The sequence below is a fragment of the Calypte anna genome, chromosome 20, assembly GCF_003957555.1.
Source record: "Calypte anna isolate BGI_N300 chromosome 20, bCalAnn1_v1.p, whole genome shotgun sequence".
NCBI classification, from domain to species: Eukaryota; Metazoa; Chordata; class Aves; order Apodiformes; family Trochilidae; genus Calypte; species Calypte anna.
Window position 1 is genome coordinate 3,168,589 of NC_044265.1, and position 21,516 is coordinate 3,190,104.

At 48.6% G+C, this 21,516-nt stretch overlaps 1 protein-coding gene across 3 annotated transcripts in view; it reads left to right on the forward strand.

Moving 5' to 3' along the window:
* Window positions 1-6,520: 6,520 nt before the first annotated feature.
* Window positions 6,521-21,516, forward strand: part of ACSS2 (acyl-CoA synthetase short chain family member 2) — a 31,053-nt gene continuing 16,057 nt past the window's right edge. The window contains exons 1-2 of one of the 3 annotated variants that reach the window (XM_008506350.2): window positions 6,521-6,740; window positions 6,996-7,191. In XM_008506350.2, the coding sequence (XP_008504572.2) occupies window positions 6,617-6,740; window positions 6,996-7,191 (320 nt within the window). In that variant the 5' untranslated portion in view covers window positions 6,521-6,616. Of the gene's footprint in view, window positions 6,741-6,995; window positions 7,192-21,516 lie in introns of those variants that run through there. The other 2 variants (XM_030463040.1, XM_030463041.1) reach the window with 2 other exon arrangements.

Sequence of the window (21,516 nt, forward strand, 5' to 3'; positions counted from 1 at the left end):
ATGTGCCAGAACATCGAATCCACACAGTCCAGTAAATCTGGTTGTCCCTCTCCTCCACCTGGCTGGAGGCAGGGCACCTCTAAGCTTGAGCACATACAGCACTGTCAGTACATGCATTACTGGGGCTTGCATCCCCATTACTCACACCTGATGTGCAGGGATCTGGAGTCACCTGCATATTTGGATTGGGTAACTCCACACTGGAGACTTGAGCAGCCTTCTTTTTAGAAAGATCTCCTTTTGCATTTGCCTTACTCAGCAACTTACACACTCAGTCCTGTAGGACAGCAGTAGGTTTCTGATCCCACTTTTTCATATCCTCTCCACACTCACTCAGGAGTGTCCATAGGATTCTTCTTATTAAATTCTGTTTCTCTTGATTCAGTCCCACAGGAGGGAATTTCCTCTTAATGGCTGCAATGCGGTGTCCTCCTCCTATTTGAGGAAAAAGAGGTAAATGCAGTTTCTCAGCTATTCCCTGTACAACTGAGACCCAGGCCCATCAAGGAGCCATGACAGCATCTTCATAGTCTTGTGCTGTTTTAATCACATCACCCACAATTCCTTCCAGTCCTCCAGGAACCCATAACATTACTGATAGTGTATGGTTAAATGGTGGTGGTGCAGCACGCACAAACCTTGCCTCATAGGCTTAGGACATGGTGTGTGATGAGGATCTTCAGTGCTTTCATCAGTATAGATCACATCTCATACAGCCAATTCTTCCAGATATCTGAGAGCTTTTTCAGTGGCTGTGTAGTTGGCCTCAACCCCAAAATCCTAGGGGTTGACCTTGAGTCTCTCCTGGAGCTTTCTGCCAGAGGCTGCATGCAGGACTCACTCACCCCTCAATAGTCCTGTAAGGCCAGTGGAAAAGCCTAATGGATAGTGGAGGCTGACAGTGGATTATTGTACACTAAATGAGGATATACCCCCACTAAGTGCTGCTGTGCCAGCTATGCTACAACTTCAGCATGACCTGGAGTCAAAGGCAGCCAGGTGATATGCTACTATGGATTTTTTACTATTCCTATAGCACCAGAATGCAGGCCACAGTTTGCTTTTACCTGGAGAGGGGTCCAGTACACTTGGAACTGACTGCCCCAGAGGTGGAAACACAGCCCTACCATCTGCCATGGACTGATCCATGATACCTTGGAAAAGGGTGGAGCTCCAGAACATCTACAGTACATCAATAACATCATTGTGTGGGGTGACACAGCAAAAGAAGTCTTCAAGAAAGGTAAGAAGATAATAGAAATTCTTGTAAAGGCTGGTTTTGCTATTAAAAGAAGCAAGGTCAAGGGACCTGTGCAAGAGATACAGTTTCTGGGGATTAAGTGGCAAGTTGGACATAGCCACATCCCAGTGGATGTGATTACAGAATAACAGATATGTCCCCACCAGCTACCAAAAAGGAAACTCAGTCCTTCTTAGGAACTATTGGTTTCTGGAGGATGCATATTCCTGCTTACAATCAGATTGTGAAACCTTTCTACAGGGTTACCCAGAAGCAGAAAGACTTTAAATGGGGCTCAGAACAACAAGCTGCTTTTGAAAATATTAAACAGGAGATTGTTCAGGCAATGGCCCTTGGACCAATTTGAGCAGGGCCAGACATTAAAAATGTGTTCTACACTGGAGCTGGGAGTGATGGTCCCTGATGCTGCAGACCCCACAACACTGACTGCAGACCCCACATCCCTGATGCTGCAGACCCCACATTACTGTCACTGCAGAATCCACATCCCTAATGCTGCAAACCCCACATCACTGCCTCTGCAGACCCTGCCTGCAGTGATGTCCCTGGGGACCCCACATTGGTGGCACTCTGGAGCATGGCACAGCAGCCCTGCAGGGCTGGCAGCTCAGCAACAGAGGGCACGCCGCTACCGCCTGCCCGCCCGGGCTCCTGCCTGTTCTTCCCAAAGCTCCAGCTCTCTCTGCTCCATAAAACCGGGACAAGAGAAGGCGGCTCCGTTTATGAGTTTATAAGGAGACTCTGGAGCCTGGGGACAGCTATGAAGCCACACGGGGAAGCCAGTGATGAAAGCTCAACCTCCTCTAACATGCTGCTGCTGAAGGCACCGTCTCTCCTGAGCTCGCCTTCCCCTCCTCTGCAACCTGGTCCATCACCAAATAAATGTCTTGTGGGTCTGGGCCCCTCTTCCAGAATCGAAATATCGCCATCTGGCAGTGCCCGAGCAAACAAGTGATCCGCACTGAGAGGAGTGTGCATCTTGATAAGGTTAATTGGCCACATCTAGGAGAGAGACACATTTTCTTCGCTCAGAAAGCTCAGGCAACAGCACTAACACGTCTCCTGGGTTTGATTTATAACCCTGATTGCGTTGCTGGCTCATCTACATGTAAAATGATTATGAATATATTGTCTGTACTCTGTGGAGCGCTAAATTATCAGGCTCTGCTATTCACCAGCTACTCTTTGAAGCTTAAACCAGCCTGAAATTCTGAGGTGTTTCTCTCAGTGACAGAAGAGGCAGGAAGGAAACAGCTCGGGCTTGATCCTTGTGTTTAGCACAGCCTGGTGGCTTTCAAGACCCTGATACCCAGACAGCTGAGAGCAGGAGGCTGGAGGGAGGGAGGGCTGCTTGAGCTCCAGGGCATGTGCTGGAACCGAAAGCCTTTCTGGTACTGAGCAGTAACATTTACAAACAAAGGAGCTGATAACTCCCAGCAGGACTGAAAGCCTGTTATCACGGTGCTGATTAGAATTTCCTCTGCAGCCAACCGCAGAGGAGGAGAGTCATCAGCTGGGGAGATGTGTTCGATCTGGTGTTTAACCCTGCTATGTGCTGATTTATTCAGGACAAGTTAAGGGCTGCTCAGCCTGGCCATGTGCTGAAAATTAGCATAGAAAACCCCAGCAGGAAGATCCAAACATATCCTCCCACCTCCCACTCCATCTCCTCAGGCTCACCGTGCCCTTGCTGTTCCCAGGATGCTGTTCTGGGTGTACACATTGGTAAAGTGCACACAGTTCCATCACATGTGGGATAAAGCGATAGAAATCATAGAACTGTCAGAGCTGGAAGGGACCTTTAAGATCATGAAGTTCCAACCCATCTGCCATGGGCAGGAACCCCTCCCCCCAGCTCAGGTTGCTCAGAGCCCTGTCCAGCCTGGCCTTAAAAACTTCCAGGGATGGATGGGGCTTCCACCACCTCTCTGGGCAACCTGTGCCAGTGTCTCACCACCCTCATGATGAAGAATTTCTTCCTAACTTCCAATCTGAACCCACCCTCCTCTAGTTTGAATCTAGTGGCATAGTCCAAGAGTGGTCATGGTGCTGCATGGTGTCTCCCCTTCTGTCCCTGTGAGGCACATTTGAGCCTGCAGAGCCAGCCATGCCAGCCTCAAGCTCTCTGTTGGCAGCCACAGTGCTCACTTGGGGTGTCACCTCCTATGCAAGGGCCAGCATGAGTATCTGCTGGGGACATGAGCACCACAGATCAGTTTCAGTGTTGCTAACCTTGAGCACATCCCTTTGCCAGCACTGGCCAGGCCACCAGCTGACCCATGCTACCTCTTGCTCACCCTGCTGAACAGAATGCCTGAGACACAAGGAGCACTTCTGATTTTCCAGCATCTCTAGGACTGAGGCCCTGCATGTCAGGGAAGGTGCAGTGAGGGTCTCACGGCGGCTGCGCCACTGTGGGTGCTGCATGGAAACACTGTGGCTGTTTCCAGAGTACTTCTAGAAGATGGCAAGCAAGGCACTACCTATGTATCTTGGCCACTACCTTTTTGTTTGGCTCTCTGAGATTCTACAAGAGACCTTAACACACAATAATGTGTGTCTGTCCTTCATGTAATTCCATTCCTTTACAGGAAGAGGAAATGAAGGACTCAAAATGCAGCTGATTTCCAAGGGCTGCCTGGGGTACCAGGAGGAGTGCTGGGAGCCAAGTTCAGAGCAAACCCTGCACCCTCACCCTCAGCAGCTTCCAGAGCAAGAGCCCACCTGGATACAAGCTGCCCTAGGGTAGAGGGAGCTGGAGCAGCAAAGCATGGTCATACAGCAGGAGCCCTTTTCCTAGAGCCTATAGAATCCCTGAAGGAAGGCCTGGCTATATCCATTGAAACAAAATTTTGAGAAGGGCTGTGTTTGTGCCATGGGGCTGTCTGACTGATGGTCAGTTTGCAGACTCTTGGAGGGTTATCAGGCTCCTGCAAGAGGAGAGTAAAACACATCCAGGAGGCTGTTCTGTTTTCCTCTTTTTTCAGGTGCATTGCAAAAGATGATTCGACTGCTCCTCACCAGGAAGCTGTGGACAGCTGAAGCACAAGAAGAAAATCCCCTGCAGCAACTCATACTGAGGTGTGCTGGACAGGGGACAGCTGTTGTGCTGGTAGGACATGGTGCTGCCCTGTCCTCATGGCTCGGTATGTCCCCGTTCACAGCAGGCAACAGTTGCTGGAGAGAAATCACACTGTCACTGACCCTGGTGGAGAATTTCAGCTAGACAAATCACTGAAAGCAAATGGCCAATGAGAAGGAAACCAGAGGGTGCCTCCCAGATCTGCAAACCATCCTTTTGTTGGCTCTGGGGCAGCCATCGCATGACAGAGAGCGAGGAAGCCCTTTCCCAACAGTGGGGTGAACTACTGCCTGGCATGTGAGGAGACAGAAAGTTTGCTAGGAAGCTGCCAAATGCTGCCTGTAAATGCAAAATCTTTCAGGCAGGGGATGCTAAAACTAAGAGCTGGAAACTTGTAATAGAAAATATTTGGTGTGACTTTGAATAGGAAGGATTTTAGAATCCTTGGGTTTGCCCCCCCTCAATGGAGAGGATCAGTATGTATTCCAGTTGGGGTTATTAAACCATGTGCCACGTGTACCCCCAAGAATCACAGGGGCTGTGCCTGGACCACGACTCCAAGTGAAGCGCTGAAGGAGTGAAATTCCTGTAGCTCCTGGGGAGCTTCAAATCTACCCATGCCAGAGAGCCCAGGCTGTAGGGCCAAACTGACTTTTTCCTTCAAAAACGTCTTTTTGTAACAGGAAAACTGAAGGAGGGAAACATCTCACAGGGCTGAGCCATATCCATACATCATCAGCCCGCAGAGTGAGCCTGGGCTCAGCCCCTGGTGGTCCCAGGCTGAAACTCCAACAGGGAAATGTACTAAAATCTGTTATCTGAAGAATACTGTGCCAAGTTCAAGGTTATGGACATTAATCTTTTCAGTGGTTCTTGGCCCCAGCCCAAACCACCACAAAAATTGCTTATGGCTCCAGAGCACGTGGCTCTCTGGGCACAGCAGAGCTTTGCTCCAAGAGGTGATATTCCCAAGTACAGGAGAGATGCTCAAGGTTTCAGCAGCCAGCCAAGGTAATGCCATTGGAGCAGCCCATCTCAACACAGCTCAGAATGGGTCTGCAGTAGGAGGTAAAACCATAGGCAGCTCCTGCCTCTGAGACCAGAGTCTCAGGCATCACGTTGGACCCTTGGCAGACCCCCAGGTACTGCTCCAACAGGGCTGGTTGCCTGGGGGTTTGTCTGGTTGAGTTTTAGCTGCCTCCAAAGACTGAGACCTACTGCCACTCCTGGCCCCTGGTCCAGCATTTTGCTTTCTCAGTGAAAAAAAAAAAAAACCACAACAGAACCTGTTTAATTTTTCACTAACCACACAAAACCTGTAAAATCTTTTGCACAGGGAAAGGTGCTGGATGAACAGACGTTGGTCACTGTACCTCCAAGCCAGTCAGCAGTGGGGAACGAGGGTGTCATGAATCCAAATGGAGGTGGCTTTCTCCAGATGTCCAGGCACTGAGTGTGGCCATGGCCTCTGGCCTTGTTTTAGGGCTGGTGAAGGAGTCCCCTCATTGATGGCACCTTGGGCTTTTCCCTTGTGCCTGGCCCAGTGGTGGGGATTGGCCCTAAGGGGACATGGCTCATGGCAGACACAGCTCATGGTGGACACGGCTCATGGTGGACATGGCTCATCGTGGACACCACTGGCAAGGGAGATGTAGCTGATGTGGCAGCGCTGCTAAGGGGGAAACCACTGGTGGTGTGGAGCAATGTGGCAGATGATGGGGGACACGGGCTGACAGGGGGACAGCACTGATAGAGGAGAAATAGTTAAGAGAAGACAGCAGTGTCAGAGGGGACGGGGCTGACATGGCTGACAGGGGCAGACACCACTCTTGAGTGTGACAGAAGGCGGACAGATGAGCAACACCGACACAGGAGACGTGGCTGACAGGACACCTCTGAGATGGGGATACCACTGACATGTCTGACAGAAGAACAGGAGTGGAGCGGGGAGGGGCACACGGCGGACAGGGGCGGACAGGGGCGGACATGCGGGTGGGGGCAAACATGGCTGACGTGGCGGTGGCGGCTGCCGGAGTGACATGGCCGACGGGACGGCACTGCCGACCGCACACCGCCTGCCTCCGCCTGACCGGGCTCCGCAGGCCCCGGGGCGGTGGGCGGGCCGGGCGCGTCGCTCCGAGGCGGTGCTCAGCGGACCTCTCCGCCCTCTCCTCCCGCCTCTCCGCCGTGCCCGCCCCCGGCTCCGTGCCGCTCTGAAGCGGGCTGTGCGTCCGTCCGCCCGCCCGCTCGCCCAGAGCTGCCGGTCCCCCGCCATGGTGCTGCCCGAGGAGCAGGCCGGGCTGTACCGCCCGCGGCCCGAGCTGCTCCCCGCAGCTCACGTCCCCTCGCTGCCCCACTACCAGCGCCTCTACCAGCGCTCCGTGGAGGAGCCGCACGGTGAGCGCCGGGAACCCTCTGCCCGCCCGCTCCCCCCCGGGGAAGGCCCGCGGCAGGGTGGGGCGGGGAGGCTGGCGAGGCGGGGGAGCTGTGCCCGCACGGAGCTGCCGGTTCCTGCGGGGCTGCCCGCGGGGGGCTTGGGGAGAGCCCTGTGGGGTGCGGGAGGAGCGGGGCTGCCCCTCGCGTCCGCAAAAGCCTTTCCTTCCTGCTCGGGGTGTGTTTGTGGGTCACGATCTCTGGCCGTTGCCTTTGCAGAATTTTGGGGTGACATCGCTAAAGAGTTTTACTGGAAGAGTCAGCACACGGGACCCTTTCTGAAGTACAACTTTGATGTGACGAAGGGGAAGATCTTCATTGAGTGGATGAAAGGGGCGACCACCAACATCTGCTACAACCTGCTGGACAGAAATGTCAATGAGAAGAAACTCGGGGACAAAGTTGCTTTTTACTGGTAAATTTCTGGTTTTGTTATTGTATCAAACGTGTAAATATCATGACAGAGCGTGTAAATGCTGTTGATTTCTGGTGAGGTCACTTAGCACATGGTAAAACCAGAGAGGCTTTAACCTTTACATAGGTAGAGCAGGTGCTTGCTGTCTTTGTGTTTGAGAAGAGCTGAACCGTGGATCCTCTCTGCCCGAGGTAACCCAGCACAGTCATGAGGAGCTTTTGTCTTCCAGCTCTGCCTTTGCAGGTGTACTTACCAAAAGTTAAGAGCAATCAAAGGGTGTTGAGGCAGGTGCTGCAGTTGCCATGGGAAGCAGGTAGATGTAGGTGAAGCCACAGGATGAGGAATGGTTAACTACCAACAGCAAAACAAATTAACTCCAGATCTCCTGTTTTCATGATTCGTGGGTCTGGCAAGTTTCCAAGCAGGTGACAGAAAAGATTCTTCTAAAACCTGAACTTATGTATTGATTCCTTACACTTCAACATGGATAATGCTGTGTACTCTCAAAAACTTCTCTGTGCTACCTCTGGAAAGCCAACTTTCAGCCCTATCTAAAGTATATTTGTATTGCTATTACCAGAGCAGATACTAATCTTAAAAGCCATGTAAAACTTAAAATTTTTATATTGATGCAAAACAGTTTTCACCGGAGATGTCTGGGATCCAGAGCTAAAGCTCCTCTGCAGCACTACACCAGCCGGCACCACAGCTGTGTCCCCAGACTGAGACCAGGGCTTGCCCACTCGTGTGTTTTGGTGTTTCTCTTGAACTAACACGGGTTTATGTTGCATGGGTATGACACCAGAGTAAAGTTAAATGTAGTTCTTGTTGGGATGCAGTAACTTGGGTTATAGGGAGTCATCATCTCCAGCAGAGCATCTGGAGAAGTCTCACCGTCAGTGCGATAAAAATAAGTTTCTCTTAACCATGAACAACTGTGCTGTTCCCAAGGTGTTTTGTGCAGCTGAACAGTTGCCCTGGTGTGTGGCTGAGTGGGGGCTACCCTGCTAACAGAGAGGAACACATTTCCCCCGTGGAGTTCTGGCTGCAACTGTAACATTGGGCTCATGCTGGAATTTCTGCCCATCCATCTGCCACCTCAGATTACAGTTACTGCAGAGCAAATAATCACATTGATAAGATGCAGGTGAAATGATGGGAAGTATTTACTTCCCTGCTAGTAAAGCACATTCTGTAACTCATTCAGATGTAAAATGACTGTAGCTTCTGAATGAAAACTCCTTTGTAAACTCATTCAGGTAAAGGTGAGCCAGCAAACAAAGCAAACAAAGGTGGCCTGGGATTTATGGAGGGAGTGGGTGTGTATAAATCTTTGGGTGACAGGCAGCAGCCTACAACTTAAATTTGGTCTTGATGAAGAATTTTCCTGTTATTCTGAAGCTTTTGTGGGGATATTTGTGATGCTGAGCAAAACTTGCAGTGGATATTTAAAGGGTGGGTGTCTCAGTTGTGGTGTTCAATGCAGAAAAACAAGGTGTCTCTTCCTCCTAAACAGACAGTTTTTCCTGACTATTTTGAGATAAACTCTCCTAGCAGAGGTCTGTCACAGGTGAGCTCGCACTGGGATGTCTGGAGCTCTCAGTTGATGTTGATGGGAGATGTGCTGAAGGTGATGTGTGTGGGGCTGACCTGTCAGCCTGGGGCACTGTGGTCCTGAGGAAGGAGACCTAAGGGCTGTGACTTGTAAAATCACTCTTCTAGGAGCATGCATGTGCCTCTCTGTGCACACTCATCTCTTCAGTAACAAAATGTTAATTGCTGTTGTCTTGTCCTTTCACATTTTGCACTTAGCACTCTGAGTAAGCCACCTTGCCTACAACACTTGAGACTTGTCACGCTGTGTGATAGGTCAAAAAAGAAATGAGCCTCTGAAAGCCAAAGAGGATTCCTAGGAGAAACTGGGATATTGTAAATGCCTTGGCCAGTTACTTGCTTGGAAGAACATCTATAGTTTGCTGAGATGGCAAAAGGTGCTTAGATTGTACCAAAGTGTCAGTGACCAGATGTCTCTGAGAACTTAGAAAAGTTACAAGATGATGATCCCTGCTTTCAGAGATGAGAAATTTGAGGAGGGAGGGAAGAAGTGAATGACGTTTTTACTGTGTCCATGAGAAGAAGAGATGGGTCCTGACCAAACTCTGAGCTGCTGTGGCTGCTTCCAGTTGCATGGACTGGCAAGAACTGAAGCGTTTCATATGCATCTGTTACAGCCAAGCTGCTCTGAGGGTTCCTTCATCACTTCTGGTCCAGGGCTTCCTAAATCTGCTCAGCTCAGAGGGTGAGCACATGGGATTGCTCTTTAGCACAACAAGTTGGACATATGATTACTTCATGCTGCAAAATTTGTACATAGATGTCATTGACTGTTGCAGTATCATTTTTTTGGTGCTTTTAGAACCATGTAGTTCAAAAGGACTGTCCCGAGTTGGGAGGAAATACTTGAATTTTCCTTGTTGCCTGTTTCACTGTGGTATTTCTTGCTGCTTGTGAAAGTTACAAGTATTTCTATCCTTGCTGCTTTTGATTCCTCTTTCTGTGGTATTGCTGATGTGGTCTAAAAAGGAACAGAAGCTCCAGGAAATGTTTCTGATAAAGTGCTGCTCTCAGAAATGAAATCTCTTTCATAATCACGTGGCAAGGCTGAAGTCAATGACACTGTGGTTACTGTGCAGGTAGATACCTACTCTGCCTTTTGCAGGTCTGGAAGGTGAAATGCACTGGCCAAGCTACCTGTGACCCTGAGGACACTTCTAGGGGACTTGAAGCAGTGCTAAGGACTTCATCTGTGGTGGGTTGTGTTAATTAGAGCAGGAGCACAGTGTGCTTAACTGTGCTGCACCTATACCTGTGACACTGACAGACCCTTATTTCTGTGCTCAAGTGTCTGTTAGTAATCTCATATCAACATCAGGCTGGGAAGTTTGTGGAGGTAAAAATATAACAAAGTGGGAACACAAAAAGCAAAATACTTACTACAAAGCTCTCTTTAATTATACTCCAGGGTGTGATGGGGCTTGGATGAAACCTCTTCTCTATGTAACCTGTGCATAGCTAAAGCACAAAGTTCTTGCCTTTCTTTCTCAGATCTATCAGCCCAATTGCAGTCCTGGTGGGACCAGGGGCAGGAGCTCAGGGCACTGTTTTTAGCCTCCCTATACTCTAGGAGCATGTGCTTAGCAGGGTGCTGCTGGCTTCTGCCATCCTTGGAAGACCATTATCAATTTTCTGCTTTCTTATGCTTATAAATGAAATAACACATCTAGGAAGGAGAAATGAAGATAATAAAGGTTGACAGAGCTTACTAAAGCTTTGTTTAAACACATTAATAACTGCTTATCATTCCCATTCTGGGCCTAGAACAAACACGCTGTGCAAAGATTAAATGGAAAAGGTGGTGGTTTTATTTAAAAAAAAAAAACCCTAATAAAGGGTTTAGGGGCGTGTAGTTGTGGGATTTCTTCCAATAAATCTTTCTACAGGTAAAAAAACAACAACTATAGAGCATGTTTAAAAAATAAAGGAAAAAAAAAAAAGAAGAAACAAAGCCAAAAGCAGAGCACTATCCAGGAGCATTTCTGGAGGTTTGGGTTTTGGTTTTTTTTTTAGGAAACTGGAACTACTTTTTGAACAGCAGCCTTCCAGAGTGGATAGATTGTTAAACACTGGTTTGGTCTGAATGTGTTACTGGGACCAATTGGGAAAAGACCACACCTGCTGGTTCCTGGGGCCCCTGAGAGCTACTGGTACACCTTGGTCTGGTGGCTGCCCCTCACCATGGAGTGCTTCATTCTGGGATGTGCCATTCCAGAGTTGAGAGTGAAGCTGGGTGAAGCTGTGCTGTATTTCTGCTGCAAATGTTTGGACCTCTTCCATTTGCAGAAATAATCTTACCTTAAAATACTGAGAACCAAGTTATTGTTCTCCATAACCCAGAGCAGCACTGTGTTATGTTTTTCCCTGTAGATTCCTGTGCAGTGTCTTCTGTTGCTGTCATATTCAGAGAACATGTGACAGAGGATATTGGCTGTTAGAATCAAGACTTTCAGAAGTGTTTAATTGCAGCCAGCTTCTGCTCAATGTGCTCAGCTCTGCTACTCCCATTGCCTTCAGGACTTTGAAGTTGCCCTGTGCTAAAGTGACTCTTGATTTCTTCGGTAACTTCCTGAATCACTTGTCATAATTCCAGTGATGCAGCCTCTTTCAACACTGCCTTGGTAGTGAAAGCACATCCCTGAATAACACAGTTTGTTTAAAGAACAAAAGTTCACCACTGGGAAGGTGATGTTTACTGATAGACATTTGCAGACACTCATTTGCAGGCTGCTGACAGCAGTCAGAGCTCTACCAAACAGCCATCCCCAATGCTGCTCTTCCCCCATTCCTGCTGTGGAGGGATTTCTCCGTAGGGGAATCCAAGTGAGCTCTAAAGCAGAGAGAAGCATGATGGAAAAATGAGCACGTGTTTGGTGTGTGCTCACAGCACTGCCAGGCTCAGCACAGCTCATTTCCTTGGTGGGGATTCTGCATGAGAAAGGGGGTGGCCACACTTAGCCCTGAAAAGAAGAGAAGTTTTCTGAGGTGCCTCCCCTGTATCATTGTGTGAGCTGAGAATGGAGTGAGAGGCTGGTGCCTGGGTAGATATCATTTTAGAAGCATTGCTGGACACTATAGTGCCTTGCTGCTGGAAATCAGGCAGATCAGGTGCACTTAAGTAGGTAATAAAATACACTGAATGTACTTGCATTTTATTAAGCTATAGATCTTGTACTGTCCTTCAAGGGCAATGGTAGCTGTAGCTTTCCATCACACAAAGTAGAGCTGTCTTCTAGTGGATTTTGTGAAATCTTCCAGCCTGGGAATGGATTTACAAAACTGGCTGCATCTGCCTGAATGTTTTACAGCAGTGTTTCTCATCCCTTCAAAGGTGAACATCTCTGCTTTGTGAGGCCCTCTCTGACTCTTGAGTTGCATGGGTACTGAGAGAGTGGGGATGGTAGGAGTATCCATAGAGACCTGGTATTAAAAAAAAGGAGTAAAGGGAGTAGCTGTTGTATTTGAACACATCCGGGTCATGTACTTTCCTGACATATATATATATATATTTTATTTTTTTTTAATTCTTCCTCTCCTAGCTCTGGGACAGTCACCAACCCATCCAAATAACTGCTGTGTTCAGATATTCATGTACAAGGGCAAAGTGGGACAAGAGGGACTCTTGGCTTGTTCTTAGATGTAGCACCCTGGCTTTACAGCATTGGTGGATGGATTCTGCATCTTCAGCTGTGGGTTGTTTGGAGCAAGGCTGTGCTGGACTCAGAAATAACTGGGTTCACATAAGCACTCAGATTATCCTACTATGGGTTTGGCTGCAGATGAGATTTGAAGATGATGCTGCCACAGGGCAGCTCGGTGGTACCTCCTTAATGGTTTGGACATTCTTCCTTTGGCCTGAGGGGCTGGAAACCACAGGGATCATAGTCTGAAACTTGTTTCCAAAGACTATATGTGTGTCTGCTGAGACCTAGAATCTGCCAGTTTTCTCCTGTCTCACTAAAGTTCTGCTGTCCCAAATGTTTCTGTTAGTGTCTTGCATTTGTGTGCTGCATCCCATGTCCTCTTTATTGCTAGGGAAATCTCTGAGGTAGTTCCTGGGTGAGCAGTTGTGCCAGAAGGATGAATTACATGTGTGAGAGCAGCAAAATCTCTTTTTCAGGCAGGTCCTGTCCTGTGGGCTTTCAGCACTTGGGGTGCTTTCCTGGCTGCAATGAGTCAGGGTGTTGAGCATCACGTTACTGGAACAGCTGGCAGGCACCCAGTCACTTGAAACTGGTTTTCCTTTCCAAGGGGTGACTTGGAAGCAGAGCATGGCTCTTCCCTGCCAGGTACACCTTGGTTTGATGTTTCAGAGACCTCAAGCCCTGTCCTTGCTCTGCAGAGCCTTTTCCATCATGGGATGCAGGGCAGGAGCAAGGAGCCAGCAGGTGCTCTCAGCTTTCTTCTTTTCTGCTCCCCAGTGCAGAGAAGGAAGGGAATGGGTACTAAAGGTTGGTGGCACTTGATTGCACAGTGCCTGTGGTGTTGCCCATTCAGAGGTAGCTCTGGAGTTGTGCCTCCATGGGAGTTGTTCATTGTTACTGAAGATTTTCACTGTAGCTTCTAATGGGCTGAAATAACCTGTAATAATGTTCCCATTGGCAGAATGGGACTTTTCTTCTCTGTTAAGTCTGTAAAGAGAGAAAATGCTTGGGCAGCACTTGTGTAGTTGCTCTGTAGCTGAGCAGTAAGTAAAGAAAGGGTCTGTGTGAGCTCTCCTGGTTGGGAACACACTGGCAGGAGCCTTGAATCAGGGAGCACCTTTCATTTGGTTTGTGTTGGAGCTCTTTGCTCTCAACCTTTATATCTGAAACCCTTGGTAGCTGCTATTGGCAGAGATACAGCATCCAGCTATATAAATACAAGGGGATATCCAGGAAGTGTTTGAGCAGATAAACAAGTTGAATGCCAATAAGTGGCCAGGATTAAATGGCATGTTCCCCAGAGGACTGCAGGAACTTGCATGTGAAATTGCAGAGCTGCTGGCCAGGGAATGCTGTGTTACTGTGCTGCTGTGCCAAGGACTGGGAGGTTGCCAGCCCCACTCCATCTAGAGAAGGCAATGGAGGGGTCCTGGGAACCCAAAACTCCAACTTGCATCCCTGGTGGTACAGGAGATTCAGGTCACTGTGAGCATGGACCAGTGCAGTTGGCTTGGAAAGGTGATGGAGCTGCTGTGAAGGGAGGTCCTGCTGGTAACCTGCTAAAGTCCAAGGTGGGTGGCACTGAGCACATAGATGCAGCTGTTTTCAGACCACCATTGTGAGGCTTCCCACAAAGGGTTATTCAAGAAACTAATTTAACTTTCAATGGAAGAAAGTTCTTTCTGTAGAGAGGGTTTAGCCTTGTCCTTTGCTTCCTCACGTTCAGTGGTCACTTTCCAGGACCAGCAGTAGGTTGCCCCAAGGATCAGTGCTGAAACTGCCTCTGAGAGTGCCAGGCTCATGTGTGCTCCATCATCAGCATCTCCTCCTCCTGGAAACAAGACATCAGACCCTGGTTCTGACCCAGCATGGTATTTTTAGTCTATGAGGCTCTTGGCTGAGCTGCTGGGAATGTTCCAGTGCTGAAGTGCAGTGCTGCTGTGTAAATGAGACCTGTGGCTTCCTTGGTGTTCTTATTTGGCTTTTTTCTCTGTAGCTGTTCATTCCTCTGACAAAAGGATCAGGTTCTGTTGATCCATCACAAGGGGTTTAATGATTTTCATTAACTGCTTCTTGCACCCCTATCTTAAATTGTTGGCTTACAGCCTGTCCAGAGCCCCCTTTGTTCATGGTCCTGGGTGTGTGATTGCACAGTAACTGCCTGGGGGAGGGATGAGGGGGTGCATCCACAGGCAATAACTCATGTCTGTGAAACCTGGAACTCTGGCAGGTGTTACAGGCACCCTGGTGTGTTCAAGAACAGTTTAATTACTGCTGGGAGAGGGCACCACAGTTGTGCAGTGGTGGTGTATCAGGAATATTGGCAGGGGAGTTGAAACTTGGGTGTTCATGGACAGTGAACTCCAGTGCAAATTCAGGGCATGGATGATCAGAGCCTTCAGCTTGCTCATTGGACTAGAAAACCTGATTATTTTATTTTAGCTGTGTGAATGGCTGGTGTGTTCTCCCCTGGCACCCCTGGTGTGAATGGAGCAGAAATGAACAAGAACTTGGGCTCCATGTGGATGCAGCTTCCTCCAAGAAGTGCCATTTACAGGGGACAGAAATCATCAGGCTTTAGTGAAAGAGGTGTGAGTTAGGTGCTTGTTCCAAGCATGGCAATTTTCTCATGGGTAGTTGCATTCTTTGTGCCTGATGAGCTTTCTGTGCCCAGAGCTTAATATTGATGGTTAAAGATTTTTAAATGTAAAGGGTTAACAGATCCCCTTGTATCCCACCAGCTCCCTGAGCCTCCTCTGCCCAGCCCTGCTGCAGGGCTTGCTCACAGCTGGAGCAGGGTTTCTGTTCTCTCTTTGCATTTCTCTACATCCCTTGTAAATGTTGACATGAACTCATGAGCCCTTGCACTTTTTTGTAAATTCAAAGCCCATCTTTCAGTAGGTGCCACCTGCCTTCTTTAGGGGAATCCCTCAAGGCAATTTGATGCCCCTCCTGGCTACTTTTTTGTCCCTGCCTTCCTGATAGTGAAGCATGTTCTGCATTTCTGTTGCCTGTGACCATCTTCTGAGAGAGACTGCTTGCACAGACCAAGATGACAGTGCAGTGTGTGACACCTGGCCAGCACCTGCAGAGCTTTCTGAGGCAGGAATTTGAAATGTCCTCCAAGAAGCTGATTAAAAGTTCCATTTCCTGTCATGGCCTCTACGGATACTGTTTGAGCTTCCATTGGAACCAGCTTGCTTGGCTTCCAGTGTTTCTACAAATGTGGCAGGATGCTCCATCCAGAGATGCAGTTTTTCCCCAAATCAGGCATTTCCCAGCTGCAGGAAGCTCCTTGTCTATTTTCCTTACAGACACTTTGTCCAGGGTATGTTTCCTGGCTCAACTGCAAATTGTTCAAAGAAGGAATCAGCTGTCTTGTGCTGGAAGTAAGCTCTCCCTCCTCTTGGGCTGCTAAAGTAGTCTGTGCTCCCCTGGAAATATTTAGATGGTAAACATCTAAAATGTTTAAAAAATGTTTAATGTCAGATTCTTACACTTTTCCTACATCATTCTGTGGACTTGGCTCACTAAGTTACAAGTGCTGACTGAGGTCAGCCAAACTCAGTGACCTACTGGGTCAGCCTTGCACTGAGCTCTGTTGCCAAAAAAAAAAAGGGAAAAAAAAAAAAAAAGAGTGAGAGAATAAAAAACCAGACCAAAACCAACAAAAAGCTTAAACAAATTTTTGTTTAAAAATCTTAAACTTTCCTCTTTTTCTTCACTGGCTGTTGTCCTGTCTTGCAAAATACTTAAGAAAGTAAGCACATAATGGAAGTTAATGCATATCCTCTTGACCTGATGGCTACACAGTACCAAGTGAGTAGGAAAAATTGTGGAGCCACAGAGGAGCAGAGTTCCCCTGGCTGGAGAGCAGGTACCTGCCAGCACCATCACCAGGGTTTTGTGCTCTGTAGTGCTTGTAAACTGCCTTGTTTGCTCAAAAGTGGCAAAAGAGTGGATTTCGCTTGAGGAGGGGCTTGATGGCTGCTGTCAGTCCTGCTGCCTGCCCCTGGAGGTTTGTGCCTCTCTGTACAAACCCATCAACTCCATGTGTCTGGGTTGCTCATGTTGGTGCAGTGGTGGGAGGCAGGAGGTGTTGGTCCCTTTAGAGATGTCTGAGCATCCCAGAGGCTAAGGGGCTTGAGGCAAGTTCAAGTGTGTAGCCTGGCAGCTGAGTGGGAAAATCAGAGGGAATTTTGGAGGGTCAGGAGCTAAATGAGTGATTTTGGAGCAGTGTCCACCTCTAGCTGTGCTCTGAGCTGTAGGCATCACTCAGGGTGTGATGAAGTGAACAGTGGTTGAGCTGCACAAGATAATTTTTTTTTTTTTTAGATGCCTCTGGTATTTGTTCTAGTTCTGAAAGGCTGCAAATAGAAAGAGTAGCTGAGAATGTATTTAATGAGAAGCAAGGACAGAGAGATTGATGTGTTCTTTCCTATGGGGCACCAGCAGCCAGTCAGGGTGTTGGGTGTTGTCATTGTAAGCTGCATTTCCACATGGCTATTTTTAAAGGTGATTAAAAGTCTGATCACCTTTAGAAATATGCTCCATTTTAGCTATAGTGTAAAATGCAGGCACAGTAGGGTCTGTGGTTGAGCCAAGGGGTCTGGAAAGGATGGATGTTGGGGATTGGCCACAGCACATTGTGCTCTGCAGGCACAGAGCTCAGGTGCTGATTCCAGCCTGGTTTGGGTTTCTTCCCAGTAACAGGAACCCATTGATCCTGTCATGACCAACTTCTAGTTGAGATGGTTTGGCTCAGAGATGGATTTGACAGTGGAGCTGTCTTAGCCTCTACCAGAGTATGTGGGGGGCACGGGAGGGGAAAAACAGTTTTTAATGCAAATCTCTAAGGTAATTATATAATTTTAGAAAGTGATGCTGTTAGATGAGTAAGATTTTTTTCTCTTCCTTAAGATTTCTGTTCTCTCAAGAGTCTTTTCTCAAAGTGCTGCCAAATATTTCTGAATATGCTAGGAAAGCTTTTTCACCAGCCCCTCCCAGGTTCTGCCCTTTCACTGACACATGAATGTGATCCTTGATCCTTGTCATGATGCAACAGTACTGGAGCATGACTTGCAGAAACCACCAGAGCTGAACCTCCTGGTAAACCTTTTACACAAGAAGCCTCTCAGCCTTCTCACAACTTTGTTGGGTGTTTGCTGCTCTTCATTACTGTGGTGGGAGGGAGATAGATGATGGTAAGCATGGGTAGGGCTGGGCTTTCTGTCCTGTTATGAAATATTCTCATGAAGGTTTGTTGTCATGAAATTTTTTTGCAATACCATTTCTATCACCTACCCCCTACCTCCCTCCTGGAGTCAGTGGTGCAGACCCTGATGGAGACCCTCCTGCTTTGGTATCTCTCACAGCTTTTCCATACTGAGCAATCCATGCAAACACAAACATTTTTTTTCTAATTAAATGGTGGTTTTTTCTCATTAGCTTGTGCAGTTGGTCTCTCCAGACTTCACATACCAACTGAATGTGTTTTCCCAAGGATGGATTTTAAAGGCCTCTCTCTACCCAAGCACCATTCATCAAGTGTTGGGTGGGAAAAACAAAGCTGGTGGCAGAGAGAACAATCATATTTTTTTCAGTCTTGGAGGCTGTTGTTCCCAAATCACCAACCTGGCTCCAGACAGACCCTTCTTCAAGCCCCAGGTTTCCCAGTTCTCCTGAGAAAAGCCAGGATCAAATGTCACCAGGAGGCTCATGAGCAGCTGGTGGCCGTGGTGGCCGAACACGCAGCCCCCCCGTGCCAGCACAGGCATCAGGAGAGCCCAGGGCTCAGGCTGCCCATGTGGCCAGACCATGAGCCTGCTCCCCAGGTGACAGGAGCTCGTCCCCTCCAAGCTCTGCTTGGCATTTCAGCTGCTCTAATTCTGGACACGGGGTGGGTTGGGAAGCCCTGAACCTGCCTGGCTGCCCCCAGTGCCCTTGCACGTGAGGACCCTGCAGGAGCTCTGGGGCAGAGGAGAGCTCCTTCCTTCTCTCTGGAGATGGGCTGCTTGTCTCCATCCCATGTCTCTCATGCAGCAGCTTGGTCCTATGCTTAGGAGGGGTTTTGGGCTCTGAGCATGTGTTAGTGTAGACAGCACTAGAGGTGTTTTAGGGTGGACATTCCCCCAGTCCCTATCTCTGCTCTACTGGATGTTTTCCACAGTTTCCCACTGTGCAAATTCTCCCTGTGACACTGCATGATCTGAGAAAGGGTCCTTTCCCTCTCACTCATCACCATTTCAAACTGGGAGTCCCTGCTTCCTTAATATGCTTTCCAAGAGCTAAAATGCAGAGCCTTCTCCCTGCATTAGACAAAACTGCTGTGTGGGCTTCCAGGGCCTCTCCACCAGTCACAGACTGGAACTTGTAAGGCTTTTAGTTGATTTTCTTTGCTCTGAAAATTCACCTTCCACATGCCCCACGCCCCAGCTATGCTTGGTAACTTTGAGGTTATTTTTATTTGAGGGTGCTGTGGTCACAGGAGCTTAAAGGAGAAACTTAAATGAACTTCACCCCCTTTGGTCCTCAGTGGGAGTGCTTGAAGGAGTCAGACAGGCTTTGGCTTTGTGCTGTAGTTTGCTGTGGTCTGTGATTTTTTTTCTGCCTGCCTGTGGATCTGCAGATGGTCTGGCAGATCTTGAAAACCCTGCAGCACTTCACTTGCTCAACTTTTCATCATTTGCTCTTGTACACCAGCTTCTCAGTGGTGTTTATAACCCTTGCAAACCACAATTATCATTGGCAATTACCTCGGAAACCTTAATTCCCACTGATGCAGCCTGTGCTTCCTGCTGCTCCCTGCAAGCACTGCAGCAGCATTGCACAGGGAAGGTGTATTCTTCCCCTGCTCAGCTTATGCAAATAATTGTTACTTAGAAATCTGGTGCAAGAGAGAAACCAAACAGCATTGATGGTTTGTTTTGGGGGCAGCTTTGTGTGGTCCATTTGGGTGTTTTGGGAAGTGTGCATCCTCTTGGCCACTGTGCTGTAGTGGGTTGAGGAGTTGCCACCTTCCTGCTGGTTGTTATCCCAAAGCTGGGGTGGGTGCTGTAAGGCTCAAGTGGCTGAAGCAGATCAGTGCTTTGAGAAGTCCAATAGTCAGCTCTGATGCTTAGCAGAGCACAGGAACCTCCCAGCTTGCTTTGATGTAAGCACCCACAGACACATCTGGACACAGCTTCCCTCTCCCACATTGCTGCTCCACATCCTGGATCTCTCCCACAAGCTCAGGTGATAAAAATCTAAACAGCCCCCCTGTAATATTGAAGGACACAGTCAGTGACCTCTTGAGCTGCTTGGACCCCCACAAGTCTATGGGACCGGATGGGATCCACCCAAGAGTGTTGAGGGAGCTGGCAGAAGAGCTCGCCAAGCCTCTCTCTATCATCTACCAACAGTCCTGGCTCACGGGGGACATCCCAGATGATTGGAAGTTGGCGAATGTCACGCCAATCCACAAAAAGGGCCGGAAGGAGGACCCGGGAAACTACAGGCCCGTCAGCCTCGCTGGTTAGGCCACACCTCGAGTACTGTGTCCAGTTCTGGGCCCCTCAGTTTAAGAAGGATGTAGAGGTCCTGGAACAGGTCCAAAGGAGGGCAACCAGGCTGGTGAAGGGACTCGAGCACAGGCCCTATGAGGAGAGGCTGAGGGAGCTGGGGGTGTTCAGCCTGGAGAAGAGGAGGCTCAGGGGAGACCTCATTGCTGTCTACAACTACCTGAAAGGAGGCTGTAGCGAGGTGGGAACTGGACTCTTTTCACAAACGACCTTCAACAAGACAAGAGGACACAGTCTTAAGTTGTGCCAGGGGAGGTTTAGGTTAGATATTAGAAAGAATTTCTTCACGGAGAGGGTGATTAGGCTATGGAATGGACTGCCCGGTGAGGTGGTAGATTCTCCGTCCCTGGAGACATTTAAAAAAAGACTGGATGTGGCACTCAGTGCCATGGTCTAGCAACTGCTCCGGTGGGTCAAGGGTTGGACTAGATGATCTCTGAGGTCCTTTCCAACCCGGCTAATTCTATGATTCTATGATTCACTCAGGTCAGTGTGGCTCTCAAGTCATCTTTGCCTGCTCCTACAAACCTCTTTCCCAACTGCACAATTTATGTGCAGCACTAAATCTTTTTCTCAACCAGTGTGGTCACTCATCTGGGAAAGCTTAACCTTGATTTCACTACATGATCACCAGGTCAAGTGAGGGCACAGCTCAGCATCTCCAAGGGCAGGCTCCCAGCTAAGCAGGCAGGCAGCCCATGATCCTCCTGTAACATGGTTTTGCCACAAAGGTGATAAATATTCAGGTCTCCAACCTGATGTTTTCTTCCTCCCCTGCCCAGGATGACTTCTCCACCTGGTAGTTTGTAGCTGAGATTCTGGTAGGGCCACCAGAGGTGTGTGCTGTGGGGCTCGAGTGCATCACAGAGCCTGTTAGCCTATTTTAACTGCTGGCAGAAGGGAGCAGTTTGAGTGCTCTGCAGAGCTTGTGCTTCCTCTAACACGAGGACAGGGACCTGTTTTGTGCAGACCTTGGCACCACTGTCCTGCACACCTCTGTGGTGATGGTCCCTGATGCCCTTGGGCTATCTGGTCCTGACAATGAATGGCTGCAGGCAGCTAGAAAGTTACCATCTCTGCACGAACAAAGCACCAATTTCAACAAAGCACCAATTTCTAGGGGAAAGCCTGCCTCAGAAGGTCCCTGGTTGTGCTTCTTTGTGCACATAAGGACTCATATTTGTGCAAAGGATTCATACTTAGTTAGTCTATGGGTGGTTCAGCTGAGACTGTAAGGCCAGAAAATGCCTTTCTCCAGCTGAGAGTGCATGTAACATGCAGTATGTAAAACATGGGCTTCTCAGGTGCTGAAAACCCAGATACTATCTTGCTGTGACCCAAATGACACTAAAATTTTGGATTACTGGTTGCTAAATGCATGACTTGGTTTGAGGGGGATGAGAAAAACACCAGGCTCAGACAGTGTTCCACCATCTAATGATGTATCTGGGAAGTCTGGGGAGCTGAAAGCTGGTTTTTCGTTTCAGAAGAAAGCTTGCTGTTAG